General features: G+C 40.4%; 1 protein-coding gene across 1 annotated transcript in view; it reads left to right on the top strand.

The window, feature by feature from the left end:
- TBC1D15 (TBC1 domain family member 15) overlaps positions 1 to 14,700 on the top strand; it is a 44,167-nt gene that overhangs the window by 4,855 nt on the left and 24,612 nt on the right. The window contains exons 2-5 of the mRNA XM_054196611.1: positions 5,207 to 5,305; positions 5,523 to 5,597; positions 6,328 to 6,466; positions 8,065 to 8,275. Coding sequence (XP_054052586.1) covers positions 5,207 to 5,305; positions 5,523 to 5,597; positions 6,328 to 6,466; positions 8,065 to 8,275 — 524 coding nt within the window. The remainder of the gene's footprint in view (positions 1 to 5,206; positions 5,306 to 5,522; positions 5,598 to 6,327; positions 6,467 to 8,064; positions 8,276 to 14,700) is intronic.

Raw genomic sequence — 14,700 nt, 5'->3', positions numbered from 1 at the left:
AGGTTGTTGGTTTCTGACAGGTAAGAGCAAGAGTGTAAGGTATGAATGATCAGTGCACATGACATCAACTAGTATGTAGGTGCCCAGCACAGGCAGGGTGGGAAAAACATGGGTGAGGAGGGCAGGACCACCCTGTTTCATGGTAGGTCTAGATCCTAGCTCTCCTTTTTTGTTGCTGGACCACATTGTCTTTGGGTGCAGTGTTGTCATCTCTTGCTAGCTGGTAGCACAGGGCTGTAAATTGCCATCAGATGGCAAGCATTTAATCCCAAAACTTTGCTTGTGTTCTGGCATATGTTGTAATTGTTGATGTGGTATGCTGAGCCTTCTGTGCTTGTATGTCCCTGGAAATAATAAGCTACAAACATTGCGTGATGACTGCCCATTGTAAGCAGCATAAGAAGCCAAAGACACGAATTGTCCATGCTGTGTCCTTACAGTATTAAGAATGATAACATTTATTTCTCAGAAAATGTTACTGGGACAACAGTGGGACTTCAGAAAGTTACTTTCTGCTGGACAGGGGGTATAAATACTTGAACAGTTTTCCAGTACCTTAACTAGCATATGCCATGACATGTAAACTGAGCCTACATCCTGCAGCTTCCCTCTGCTTTTTATAGTAGATGAGTAGACAGGTATTCCTTTGTGCAGCTTTCCTGAATTTTGTGCTGTGGTTCCCTATTTTTACAGATGCTCTGTCAGTCTATGAGATGGAATAGCTGTGGTCTCTGTGTGGCACAGTGCTTTTAGTGACTGATTACAATGAATTGTGAATTTGCCTTTGACTTCTGTATGGGGAGGGGGAACAACAGGTCAAGGTGGCTTGGTGTCACTTGGAAACTCTTGCATCAATTTTTAGCTTTTTGGTAGCATTCTGAATCAAATAGGCAATGGGTCTTGTTTTCATTCTGTAGAACTGGAAAAAATAAATGTGTAAGTCGTTCTTGCAGACTGCAAGCATGGACTTGCTTGGCAAGCAGGAAATACATATGAACATGAGCTTCTCAGGCACGTGTTATTTCAGACTTGAAATTTTGAGATTATTAAAATAATACTTAAATCATACAAACTTTTTTTTGCTATTTTCTCCATATTTTTTTTTTTGGTAGAAATAAGTTGCCAACTGAGTGCTTTTACAGTGATAAGTTTCTTTAGGGAGTCATGCTTATGATTTGAAGCATTCGAGAAACTTAAGGATACCATGGATGGATAAATCTGAAAACTGTTTTGTACAGAACTAGCTTTAATCTAGTAAGATGTCTGAAAACTTTTGAGTAATCCTGATATATGTACGGCTACAAGACAGAATGAAAATTTGTTTGAAATCAAGTAGTTTTCAATGTTGTTTAGCTCCTGTCACATTACATCTTAATTTACTTTGGTTGTGTTGGTGTGTGCCTTTGACAAATGCTTCTGTTATTTTTTTCATTTGTGGTGGTGTTGTGGGATTAGCAGGGTCTGGCTTTTATGCATGTATTTAAACCTGAGGAACATGCATCTCTGTGGACAGTTCAACAAGTGTCTGCAAATAGATGTAGAAGAAACAAAAACTACTGTTGTTTAGATCTGTAGTTAGGCCTTTTGTAGCTGAACAGCTTTTCTGGCCTCAAGCATCTAAGCAACGTATGCTGCTTTTCTTCCCTGAGGTTCTGTTTCTGTGACCAGTCAGTTGACTGTGCAGAGCACAGGTTTCTTACTGGGTGGATGAGTAGAAGGACTATAACATTAGGGTGAGGAATACCTTCAGATTTTGGTTAAAATTGTAGGGACGTATCGACTTACCTAGTCACCTGTGGTGTACACTTATTAACATGAACTTGTCTTTTTTCATGATGGTCGTCTTAATATTGTGTAGACTTAGAGGAAGAGGGATGACTCTTATCATACAAAAAGCAAATGAAAGATTGAGCTTGACTCCACCTACTTCTCACCCTTGAAAACAAGACCGTGATGAAATATGTAAAATAATGAATAGTACAAAAACAAGGTGAGCCAGTAGCTTGTTTTTCTGTCTCGTAAGGCAAGAAGCATAATCAACTAACTGAATGGATGACGTTCTTAAAACTCTTGAATTCTTTCCACACAGTGGATAATGAGGCCTTTCTAGATCACACACCTCTGACACTGAAGCCAAAAAGTTACCAAGATTTAAGAAGATTGGGTTACTTTCTTATGCAGGGGGTGTCGACAAGTAATACTGGTGCTGGTTTTGGTAGGGTTTGCAGGGTTGTAGTTACTTTAACTGCTAATAAGGGGGCAATGGGCTCATTATCCTGCGCTGCTCATATCTCGTTCCTTCTGAAGTCTCCATATGTACCAGGATCTCACTACATAGATTTTGCACGCATGCCTTACACAAGTACTTAGTATTTTAGTAATGCTTCTAATTGTCCTCCGTCATTTGCTGTCTGTTCTCCCACATCTTGTTTCAAGATACTCATCTTATGTGTTCTGCTGTAATCTGCTGTTTGGCAAGTGGCAGTGTATACTGCTGTTGCCTGGTTTTGAAATATCAATTTTCCATGTGTGCTGATGGACCAGACGTTTGCCTGGCTGTGGAGGCACTGAGTAAATACCTTTGTGGGCCACATAGTGTGTGGGGTTCAGCTACACAGTGTTATAGCAGTTGTCTACTGATGGATGTTTTTTATTCAGATCTAACTATTGGAATACTGTCTTTCAGCTTGATACTTTCCTTAGTACTTGTATGTGTAATTTAATGTTACTTTCCCTCTTTGAATTGATTAATAGCTTGCCAGTGCTGTAATACCAGCAAACAAAAGTCTATCACAAACTGCATTTTACTCTAAGGTGCTATAGGAATACTTAGTAGCATTTTTGAATTTTCAGCATGCTAAGAACATTGTGTGAAATACAGCCACCCAGTGTAAATAATCTTCAGGTGCTACCACTGTAAAATCATATTCTCAAAATCAGCTTATTCAAATTCAGTTATCTTACAAAGTGCTGCTAAACAGAACAGCTCAATATTTCAGATAATTCAAAGATGGGTAACTTCCAAAATGTTTTGCAGTAGAATAAGCTGTTAAATCACTTTCTAGATAATCTTTTGTAAGATGAATGCCGTGTCTGTCTTCAAACTAGTTACATTATTGCATCTTCTAGATTCCCATTTATGTGTGACTGGAGACTCAAGTTTTTTTGTTCAATGCTGTAACTGAGCTTAAAAAGTGCAATTTTTTATTATTAAATACTTGATAACAGTTGGAAAAAAATATACAAGATTGCACCTGTTATTGGATAAAAATAAATCCCAGCGGCTTGGCCTTCTGTCTTTTCAAACTTGAAGTTTTTCTCTTGAAGAACAGTAGAAGTGAAATAAGCTGCACTGTGAGAAGTCCTCTTTTTTTACAGATGCTCTCCAAACTTCTGCGCATGTTCCCGCTTCTTTGGTTTTGTTGCTGGTTTTGGTGGAGCGTGGGGCGGGGAGCTGGATCTGTTACGCAGACCAATGGAGAATTTTTCAGTTGCATGACAACTGTGGCGTTGGGAATACATTCCCTTTTCCTGTGAAAGGAAATGTTTGTCTTTCTGAGAGATTAATAGATGGAAAATAATAAAAATTATTATTAGTATACCTTCTAGACTGAGATGGTATATTTTGTGGTACTTAATAACATTCTTGGCAGAAATCCACTTCTGCCAGTGTAATTCTGATACAAATACTTTTTTTCTGGAACTGCAATCCCAGTGATTGTTCACTTTTGTTCATACTTCTCACTAGTTGTAGTGATAGTCAGGTCCAACTATCTAGAAGGTAAAATCTAAATAAATTCCAAAGTTGCCCTTTTTAAACAGGGACTGAATTTAAAAACAGGTATTTGGTAGAAATGGAGGATTTTTTTTTTATAGGAAAAAGAAAAAGCTGTAATAGAGAAGAGGAAAGAAGGCTTCCAGTATTTGAAAGGCAACTTCATGTTAATAATCATTCAAGAGGGAGATTATACTAAGTGACCTCTAGAGGTCTCTTCCAAATTATATTTCTGTGATCAAACAGGACACTTTAGAAATTTCTTGCTTGTATAAAGAGAAGAGAAATTTAAGACGTAAATCTACAACAGAAAGGATGAGTTAACTGGATTTTATTGCTATTTTTAAGCTCTGTATTCTCGTCTGGCTAGTTAAGCTTTCACACCTAAACTTTTAGTTTACTGGCCTGACTGCAGATGTGTTGATTTTAAAAATCTGACAAACAAATAATTTGGGGAAAAAGAGATACTAATATTTCATTACCAAAGAAATATAGTATGTGTCTCTGATTAGTTAAGAATTATTAGGCGTTGCCTTTAAAGATATGTATTTCATAAGGCAGTATTTGCAGCTTGGTTTGAAAATTAACATGGTTATAAAAAAAAAAAATACTATTAGATGTATTTCAGTTCCACAAAATCTAAGTTTGGTATATTAGGGACTTTTTCAGTCTTCTTTTAGAGAGTTGTTTAAAACGGAACCCATTTACATTGTTTATAGAGCTTTTAAGAGTATGTATAGCATGTAGCTTTGAAGAGCCTGATGAATTTTGACAGACAAGAACTCTCAGATTTTCTTTTTTTTTCAGAGCATGATCAGAATACTGTGAACAGTTTTGTAAATGCTTAAATGCAAAAGTTATGTTGGCAGCGTGTACTCCTACAAGCCTCTCTTATCGGATTGTCACATATTCTGCCTTTGAAATGGAACCTTTGCCATTCACCCTGAATGTAGGATTGCACCATTGTTTAATCTAAGGCTGCAATTTTGGTAGAGTTCATCCATTTTTAATTCAAACTAAGGTTATAATTTCAACATACTTAGATGGCTAGTGGGGGAAGGCAGACTAAGTAAGAAAGCTTTTTAATGTTTTAAAAGATGTGTAGTATTTCCATATGAACCCCTCTGCCTGCTGATTTTAAAAAAATAGTAGGTGTTGAAAGCATTTTTTGTGATTTACAGGTGAAGTAATAATAGTTGCTATATTACTTAGAGTAAATTTAACAAGTTCTGTTTTCCATTGTTTCTTGATTTAAGTGAGTGAAAGACTTGGATCTTGGGGGTAGGGAGGAAGGAAAGGTAACAAAACCCCTAATAAGGTAGAAGTGCTCACTTCAACTTATGTAACTGAGTCAAAATGATAATGAGTACCACAGGAGAGAGAAACAATTTTTAAATCTTGGGTTTTATTTCATTACCTGCTTTGTTATAGGTTGTATATGAGCAAGAAGGTGTTTTCATCCATTCATCCTGTGGAAAAAATGATGACCAGGACAGCTTAATACCAGGAGTACTACGTGTCATAGAAAAGGTATTTGCCTAATACAGTTACAGAAACTTCATATATTTGTTGACAAAGCACGTAACATGTTTGGCAAATCTTAAATGTCTTTTTAAGTATAGGATTTCATAAATGAACAAGTGCCACATAATGTTTGACATGGTCTGCATCATTTTTTTATATATGTGTAAGTTCTTTGTACGTGCTTTGTGTAGTACTGGAATTTTTTATGATTGTTTTATTGTAGGAAAATGAAGTAATAGTAGACTGGAAACCAGTGGATGATACTTTGGATACTTCTAATATCCTCTGTGCTGGAAAGGTATGCTTGTTAGTTATCAGTGTTCTTCATTCTGTTTCTCCAGAGATTTTATTTTGTGTTAACTTATGTGTAGGTGATCTCATAACTGGAAGCAAAATCTAGTTATGTGATTATTGTTGGTATTAATAGCTGTATGTAGGAATCATATTTGTGAACTGCAGCCCAGTTGAGGTTATTGGGATACATGTGTAGGTGACTGTATTTAGTTTTAACTTGGTTCATATATAAAATAGAAGGGGACTATCTCTATGAATAGTAAACACCAAATGATTGTATCATGGTCACTGGTCCCCTTGCATCTACTATGTTGTAGTCTGGTGATTCACTCTTCATAATTAGACTCAAAACAAAGAGGTACTGTTCTAATGCAAAATAAAAATAGAAGTCTATGGAGGTTCCAAGATCCAGTGCTATGTGGTATTTAAGCAGCATTAAAGGATGTGAGTAAAGAAAAGATAATTAAGTTTTACATTTAAATAGTTTGTTATGTTGGTAGAGTCTGCAAGAAAAGCTAGAATATTTTAGTATCATGTTGAATTTATTAAGTAAAACCTCTTTTATTAGTCTTAAGTCAAAATTTCCTGGGTTGAACTGTTTCATGTTTCTTAGGATTTTAATACTACAGATTCTTTTAACCTGTGAAAATGAAGATGCTAATTCTTCTTATTGAATCTGAGAAACGAGCCTTTCATGCCTTGTGTTTTTTGATAGTCACTTTTTTTCTTCTTAGGATTCCAGTTCTGTTGTGGAGTGGACTCACACTCCTAAAGAAAAATGTTCCCGAGGAGCAGACCGTCCAAGTAGTTATGAAGCAGAATGGGACATGGTCACCACAGTCTCTTTTAAAAAGAAACCTCATTCGAATGGAGGTACTTAAAAAATGAGTGTGGGGTTCATTGTTTTTGTTTATGATAACTTGTAACCGAAGAATTGCCTTTTACATACAGTAAAATGGTTTATATTAGGAATTGAAAGGCTGAGAGTCATTTGTGGTAAGAGGTGAATCTCTGGGTGTGGAAAAAAATTCACAATGGAATAGCTGCCGTCTGCCTCCAATCTAATTTTTTTCTTTAAATTGCTAGAGAATTGTATTTTAAAAAATGTTAAATCTTCTTGCTGTGATGATCGTTATATGATGTAGCAGTTTTATCTGCTTTGGGCTCTTGCATTCTTTCAAACAAATGGAATTGGAACTAAATGTTGTGTTAGAAAGGAAAATGAAAAAATAAGTGGTTTACTACTCAAATGGTTTTCCACACTGCAACAGCAGGGGGAGATGGAATGTACAGTTATGTGGTACATGGGTCTTTTTATAGAGTCTTTTTTACTTTAGTAAAATAATTTTATAGCTACATCATTTTGTTATAGTGTCTCAGTAGATATGTTGTAAAAAAAAAAAAAAGTAGGGAAGGAAGGACGTTGATTCTCAAGTAATCTTTTTTTTTCTTGATTCTACAGCAGTGTTTTTCTTTATAATACCTATTTTCCGTGTATTATTTCTCAGCCTGTAACTGGGAACCATTGTGCTTGTTTCACCATATCTGTGATAGTTTCAAGTGTCATCTATGTCATATATGAGTGCAGGGTTGGGATTTAAGATTATGAATGGTAAATTTGGGTAAAGCACAGTTCTTGCTCCTAGAATGCTGTGTTTGAGGAGGAGCTTTTAGTACTAGCATGATATAAAGCTAAAACCAGCATCTCTGTCAGGCATAGGGATGGTCTATTATGTCAGTGGTTTGTGTCGATTTTTTCTTTAGGTGTCAGTACATCTTCATCCAAGTTGGTGTCAGTGAGTGCTAGTGATTTAGATTGTTTTTGCCACTTGTTTCTTATTTGCAGTTGCTATAACTTGATAGGGGCAGGCCAGGGGGTTTGCCAGATTTCCTCCAGGCGTGCTGGCAATTTTGTATCCTGTGGTAAAGTAAAATTTAATCCCTTCCCTTTAAACGTATACAGTCTTGCGCAGAGTGTATGCCTGCTTGCACAGTATGGGAGAGAGGGGTGGGTGGAAAGACTTTCAATTCCTTCTCCCTTTCTTAGTAGTCTTGCAACACATGGCTAATACTGTGTGTGATACATAGCATACAGTATTGTAATGTATGTTACATTTAGTTTAAGTAGTAGTACTTGGTGGAGATGCTGGTAGGAGTCAGCTTGCTGCTGGAATTTGGTACAGCAGTTGTATGTTTAACTGCTGCATCACTTTTATTAAACTGTAGGCACAGCTTTAGGGGAGCAGTCTGATGGACTTCTTCGTTATTTTAGAAGTCTGTAGAAAACAAGGAGGCACAAAGCAAAATCCAGAAATAGCAGTTAAAGTAGTTATGGGATGCATTTTATTATCGGAACAAATGCTGCGTTTTGGGTTTGGATTTGTTTTTTAGGAACAGTGGCAGATATGATGCATTTTTAATTTCTAACATTAGAAGTCAAACTAAAATCATGTGGTAATTTTGTTTTTAAGATGCTGCAACTCATGCAAATGGTGAAAGCAAGTGGTCGTTCCTGTTCAGTTTGACAGATCTGAAGTCAATCAAACAAAACAAAGAAGGCATGGGATGGTCTTATTTGGTGTTCTGTCTGAAGGACGATGTGAAGCTTCCAGCTCTTCACTTTCATCGTGGAAATAGCAAACTATTGATTAAATGCCTTGAAAAGCATGTTGTGCTGAATGAGTAAGTATCGGGCAACTCTGATTTCTGATTTAAATATGGATTATTGGTTTACTTTTTAAATTTTGTAATGAATTTCAGATTAACGCTTCCTAATGTATATTGCTCCCCCTTTTTTTTATTAGTAGAATCAATTTTCAAGGTGCCAGAAATGATAATTTTATATACGCATTCGGAATGTAGGTTGAAGTTTCAAAATTGTTGGATCAATTTATGAGCTCATCTAGAATCTGTTGAAGTGTTATTAGCTCTGTAATACCTCAGTAGCTCCCTCTAGTGGGTACAAAAGTGCCTCATGAACACTCAGTGTAAAGTTAAATCCCTCATGAACCACTTCTATTAAATGGGATAATTTGTGTTAAAATTTGTGTTAAAATCTTCTACCTTATGTGAAATATCTGAGTATTGACATCAGTGTGTAGGGAACTTATAGCACCAAATCAACTTGTATATAAAAGTTTTCCCCCAGAATTCTGTTCCCCTGTAGTTTCTTGTGGTGGGGAGTGTTTCACACTTGATCTTTACTCTTCAGATCAACTTTCTGAATGTAAAAATAGTGAAACTCTATTGTGGTGTTAAATACTTGGGTTTTGTTTTATATTTGTATTGTGTTACCTCCAAGTTTTTCACTTGGATAAAAACCTTTTTGATCAGCATATGCAGAATAAAATAAGATGTTCTGCTCTCCCTATTTAGGCATAAGTATAATTTAAGACGGCAACACGGTAAATAAGAGCAGGTAGAGCATGAAGAAACATTGAAGGGTAACGGATACACCTGTAACATGTGTAACATCAGTGTAACAGGTATTCTGTTTTCAGAAGTGTTTTGTGATCATCACTTGCAACCTAATATTCTGATGACAGATTTGAAGGTGGATAGTGAAATGGCTGTGGGAATCCTTATAGAGGGCTCTTCTCATGTTGGTAGGATCAATGAGGTCAGATTTGCCTTTGAGTAGGGAAGGCCGTTGCTCAGTAATACTGATTTGTGAAAGGCTTTGACAGTGTCAAGATGTGGTGTTAGAGCTGGTGATAATCAGAAGTTTTCAACTGCTTGGAGAAAGTAGCATGGTCAGTGTGACCAGTTGGTGAAATGGTACTGGCTGTAGCATTATATGCAAGCTTTTCAAGGGGAAAATTCAAGAAGAAAAAAAGAGAAGGCTATGGGGGAACAAGATAAAGGGGTAAGTAAGAATATTCTCTGTACTAACTGTAGATTAGGAAATCCTGGATGACAACTTCATCTTAAAACCTGAGTTTTTTCCTCTAGGTTTCCTTTGAGTTCTTTGTTAAATCTCCTTTTTCATTTCGTTTCCTAATTTCACTACTTCTGCAGGCACAGGGGAATACTGTCATCCTGCCATCCCCCTGCCTCCCTCCCCTTCCCCCCAGGGAAATTTTTCCTTTTTGAATGTACTGTTTCGTGTTTACCTATTTGTTGATATCTTCTGACTAGTTGCTGGTAGGCTAGGGCAGGTTTTTGAGGTGACCTATGTAGTAAACACTAGGAAAACAGCTGTGTTGTATAGTGAGTCAATGAAAGCTTTATACCCTATCTACTGCATCAATGTATTTCAAATTTTCTAACTGATTCCCATAACGTGTATTTCGTGAACAGGACGAAGTTTTAAGTAGGCCTAGTGAGTGCATTTGATAGTGTAGCAAACTGGTTTGCATTGACTTAATCAAAACTTTGTTCATGTGATTAACTGTCAACTAGAAACTTTAAAATTTTACATGAAGATTCTCCCTTATGCCTTCTTTAGTTAGTCCATTTGAGGCTTTAAGAAAAGCAATTTAGAACTAATGAGTTCATGCTACTGGGTTTTTTAATTGCTACTAAAAAAGTTTATTTGACTATATATGTGCATGGTGGCTGAGCTTAAGGAGGAAGTGGAAAGACTGAGGAGCATTCGGGAGTGTGAAAGGGAGATTGATTGGTGGAGCCACATCCTGCCATCCTTAGAGAAAAAGCAGCAGGAGGAGGCTCCATGAGAGAGAGAGGATCCCCTGCCCTCTTGTCACCAGGCAGAAGGAGGGGAACTAGGAGAGGATGGGGGGGAATGGAAGTGGGTACCTGCTCACGGCAGCAGGAGAGCCCCCTCCAGACCCCCCATCCCCCCCAGGTGCCCATACAGAACAGATATGGGCCTCTGGAGGTAGATGAGGAGGGAACTAAGGATACTGATAAAGCCCTATCCAGGGAGTCGCCAAAGCAGCCAGCTCCACGCATTAAGACTGCTTCTGTGAAGAGCAGGAGGAGGGCAATAGTCATAGGGGGTTCCATTCTGAGGGGAACTGAGGGTCCCATATGCAGGCTGGACCCTTCCCATAGGGAGGTCTGTTGCCTCCCTGGGGCCCGTGTTAAGGATATAGCCAGGAAGCTTCCTGGCCTGATACGGCCCTCAGATTATTACCCTCTTTTGATCTTACAGGCAGACAGTGAAGAGCTGGAGAGTAAAAGTCTGAGGGCAATGAAGAAAGATTTCAGGGCCTTGGGACAGCTTGTCACGGGTTCGGGAGCACAAATTGTGTTCTCTGCCCTTCCAGCTTTGGGGACTGGCGAATGGGTGAACAAGAAAATTGGATGGATCAACACCTGGCTCCAAAACTGGTGCTACGAGCAAGGCTTTGGGTTCAGTGATCATAGTTTGATCTACAGGACACTGGGCCTGCTTGCTAAGAATGGGAAAACCCTATCCCAAAATGGGAAAAGGGTATTAAGCCAAGAGTTAGCAAGGCTCATGGACAGGACTTTAAATTAGTATCGAAGGGGGAAGGGGATAAAACCAGGCCCACTAGTAATGAGCCTAGGGATAAAGGGCCAAGGATGGGGGTGAGATCAGTAGCCCAGCCCAAGTGCGTCTACACAAATGCATGTAGCACGGGCAACAAACGGGATGAGCTGGAAGCCATTGTGCAGCAGGACAGCTATGATGTAGTTGCCATCACGGAAACGTGGTGGGATGACTGTCACGACTGGAATGCTGTGATGAAAGGCTATAAGCTCTTCAGAAGGGATAGGCAAGGGAGGAGAGGTGGGGGTGTGGCTCTGTACTTTAGGGAGTGTTTTGATTGTATAGAGCTAGATTCCAGTGTTGATAAAGTCAAGTGTTTATGGGTAAGGTTGAAGGGAAAGGCAAATAAGGGAGATGTTGTGCTGGGAGTATGCTACAGACCACCTGGCCAGGATGAGGAGACAGATGAAGTATTCTATAAGCGGCTGGCTGAAGTCTCGCAATCGCCAGCCCTTGTTCTGGTTGGGGACTTCAACCTGCTGGGTATCTGCTGGAAATATAACACAGCAGAGAGCAGGCAGGCTAGGAGGTTCCTCGAGTGCCTGGAAGATAACTTCCTGACACAACTGGTAGGTGAGCCTACCAGGGGAGGTGCCTTGCTAGACCTATTGCTCACAAGCAGAGAAGGACCAGTGGGAGATGTGGTGGTCGGAGGTCGTCTTGGGTTTAGTGATCATGAAATGGTCAAGTTTTCAATTCGTAGTGATGTAAGGAGGGGGGTTAGCAAAACCTCCACCTTGGACTTCTGGAGGGTGGACTTTGACTTGTTCAGGACACTCGTTGAGAGAGTCCCTTGGGAGACTGTCCTGAAGGGCAAAGAGGTCCAGGAAGGCTGGACGCTCTTCAGGAATGAAATCTTAAAGGCCCAGGAGCAGGCTGTCCCCAAGTGTCGCAAGTCTAAAGGGCAGGGAAAATGGCCAGTCTGGATGAATAAGGAACTTCTGATGGGATTTAGGAATAAAAGGAGGCTTTACCACCTTTGGAAGAAGGGACAGGCAACTCAGGAGGAGTACAGAGATCTCATTAGGTTATACAGAGAGAAAATTAGGAAGGCAAAAGCCCAGCTGGAGCTCAGCTTGGCCACTAACATTAAGGACAACAAAAAAAGCTTTTCTAAATACATCAACAAAAAGAAAGCCAGGGAGAATCTCCATCCCTTACTGGATGCGGGGGGGAAAGTTGCAACCAATGACAAGGAGAAGGCTGAGATACTTAATGCCTTCTTTGCCTCCGTCTTCAATAGTCAGACCAGCTATCCCCAGGGTGCTCAGCCTCCTGAGCTGGAAGGTAAGGATGGAGAGCAGAACAGCCCACCCATAATCCAGGAGGAAGTAGTCAATGATCTGCTTCTGCACCTAGATGTACATAAGTCTATGGGGCCGGATGGGATTCACCCAAGAGTACTCAGGGAGCTGGCGGGAGAGCTCACCAAGCCTCTCTCCAACATTTATCAACAATCCTGGTCAACAGGGGAGGTGCCAGATGACTGGAGGGTGGTTAATATCATGCCCATCTACAGGAAGGGTCGGAAGGAGGATCCGGGGAACTACAGGCCTGTCAGCCTGACCTCGGTACCAGGAAAGGTCACGGAGAGGATCATCTTGAGTGAGCTCTCACGGCAAGTGCAGGGCAGCCAAGGGATCAGGGCCAGCCAGCATGGGTTTAGGAAGGGGAGGTCCAGCTTAACCAACCTGATCTCTTTCTATGACCATGTGACCCGCCTTTTGGATGTGGGGAAGGCTGTGGACGTTGTCTGTCTGGACTTTGGTAAGGCCTTTGACACCGTCCCCCACAGCATTCTCCTGGAGAAGCTGGCGAATCATGGCATAGACAAGTGTACTCTTTGCTGGGTTAAAAACTGGCTGGATGGCCGTGCCCAGAGAGTTGCGATTAATGGGGTGACATCCTCTTGGCGGCCGGTCACCAGTGGTGTCCCTCAGGGCTCAGTTTTGGGGCCAGTTTTGTTTAATATCTTTATCAATGATGTGGATGAGGGGATTGAGTGCACCCTCAGTAAGTTTGCAGACGACACCAAGCTAGGTGGGAGTGTTGATCTGCTTGAGGGTAGGAAGGCTCTACAGAGGGACCTGGACAGGCTGGATCAATGGGCCAAGGCCAACTGTATGAGGTTTAATAAGGCCAAGTGCCAGGTCCTGCATTTTGGTCACAACAACCCCAAGCAATGCTACAGGCTTGGGGAAGAGTGGCTGGAAAGCTGCCCAGCAGAAAAGGACCTGGGGGTGCTGGTGGACGGCCAGCTTAACATGAGCCAGCAGTGTGCCCAGGTGGCCAAGAAGGCCGACAGCATTCTGGCTTGTGTCAGGAATAGCGTGGCCAGCAGGAGCAGGGATGATGGTGCCTCTGTACTCGGCACTGGTGAGGCCTCACCTCGAGTGCTGTGTTCAGTTCTGGGCCCCTCTGTACAAGAGGGACATGGAAGCGCTGGAGCGTGTCCAGAGGAGAGCTGCCAGACTGGTGAGGGGTCTGGAGACCAGGTCATATGAGGAGAGACTGAGGGAGCTGGGCATGTTTAGCTTGGAGAAGAGGAGGCTGAGGGGAGACCTCATTGCCCTCTACAGCTACCTGAAAGGAGGTTGGAGAGAGGTGGGTGTTGGCCTCTTCTCCCAGGTGAATAATGACAGGACCAGAGGAAATGGTCTGAAGTTGCGGCAGGGGAGGTTTAGATTAGATATTAGGAGGAATTACTTTACTGAAAGAGTGGTCAGGCACTGGAAGAGCCTGCCCAGGGAGATGGTTGAGTCACCATCCCTAGAGGTATTTAAGAAATGTCTAGATGTGGCACTTCAGGGCATGCTCTGAAGGGCAGCGACTGTAGGTTGTTTGTTTGGACTCAATGATTTTAAGGGTCCTTTCCAACCATGAAGATTCTGTGATTCAGTGATTCTATGTATATACACACATATGAAAAGCAATACGCAACAGAAAAGTTGATAATTAAAATGCAGTACTGCAACTACAGATCTGTAGTTATACTTCCATTAATTTTGGAGTTCAATGTATTTAATGTTGAGACACCAGGACTAAGCTTATTTTATATTTAATATTTTTTTGCTCAAAGGCATAAAATATTTACAACAAGATACTGCTTTGCTATGTAACAAGTTGTTTTGTATTTTCATATTCAGGGAGGTTTTTTGTATCTTTTGACTTCATGGTTGAAAGCTTTGGGGGAAAAAAACCAACACCCAGGAATCTAAACTAACATACCAGAGTATCTTAAATCATTTTATAAAGTTGGACACCTAAGCTCCTGTAAGTCAAACATCTAGGCTTTGTCCAGCATTTGGTTGTCAGTTTTTTACTGCACATGGTGTTAGGCAGTTTGTGTTATTAACAGGTGTTATTTCCAGTTTTATTGAGTCATGTGCTGTAAAAATTATATTTCACACTGCTATATAAAATTAATGCTCATTGGTGAGTCACTGAATGAAAATGAAATGGGTAGTGATTTTGGGTCCTGTTCCAAACGCTTGTCTCTTTCAGGTAGTCTGCGGTGAGTGAGTGGGTGCTTACCATTCTTCCTTTATTTGACCCAGTGGATGCTTAGTTTTTGCCCTTTGTAGCCTCTTGCCAGGTGATGGACATTTTTCTTGGGACAGTGCAAAGC

The sequence above is a fragment of the Rissa tridactyla genome, chromosome 1, assembly GCF_028500815.1.
Source record: "Rissa tridactyla isolate bRisTri1 chromosome 1, bRisTri1.patW.cur.20221130, whole genome shotgun sequence".
Classification (NCBI taxonomy): domain Eukaryota; kingdom Metazoa; phylum Chordata; class Aves; order Charadriiformes; family Laridae; genus Rissa; species Rissa tridactyla.
The sequence above is the reverse complement of the archived record's forward strand: the minus strand, read 5'-3'. Positions and strand labels throughout refer to the sequence as shown.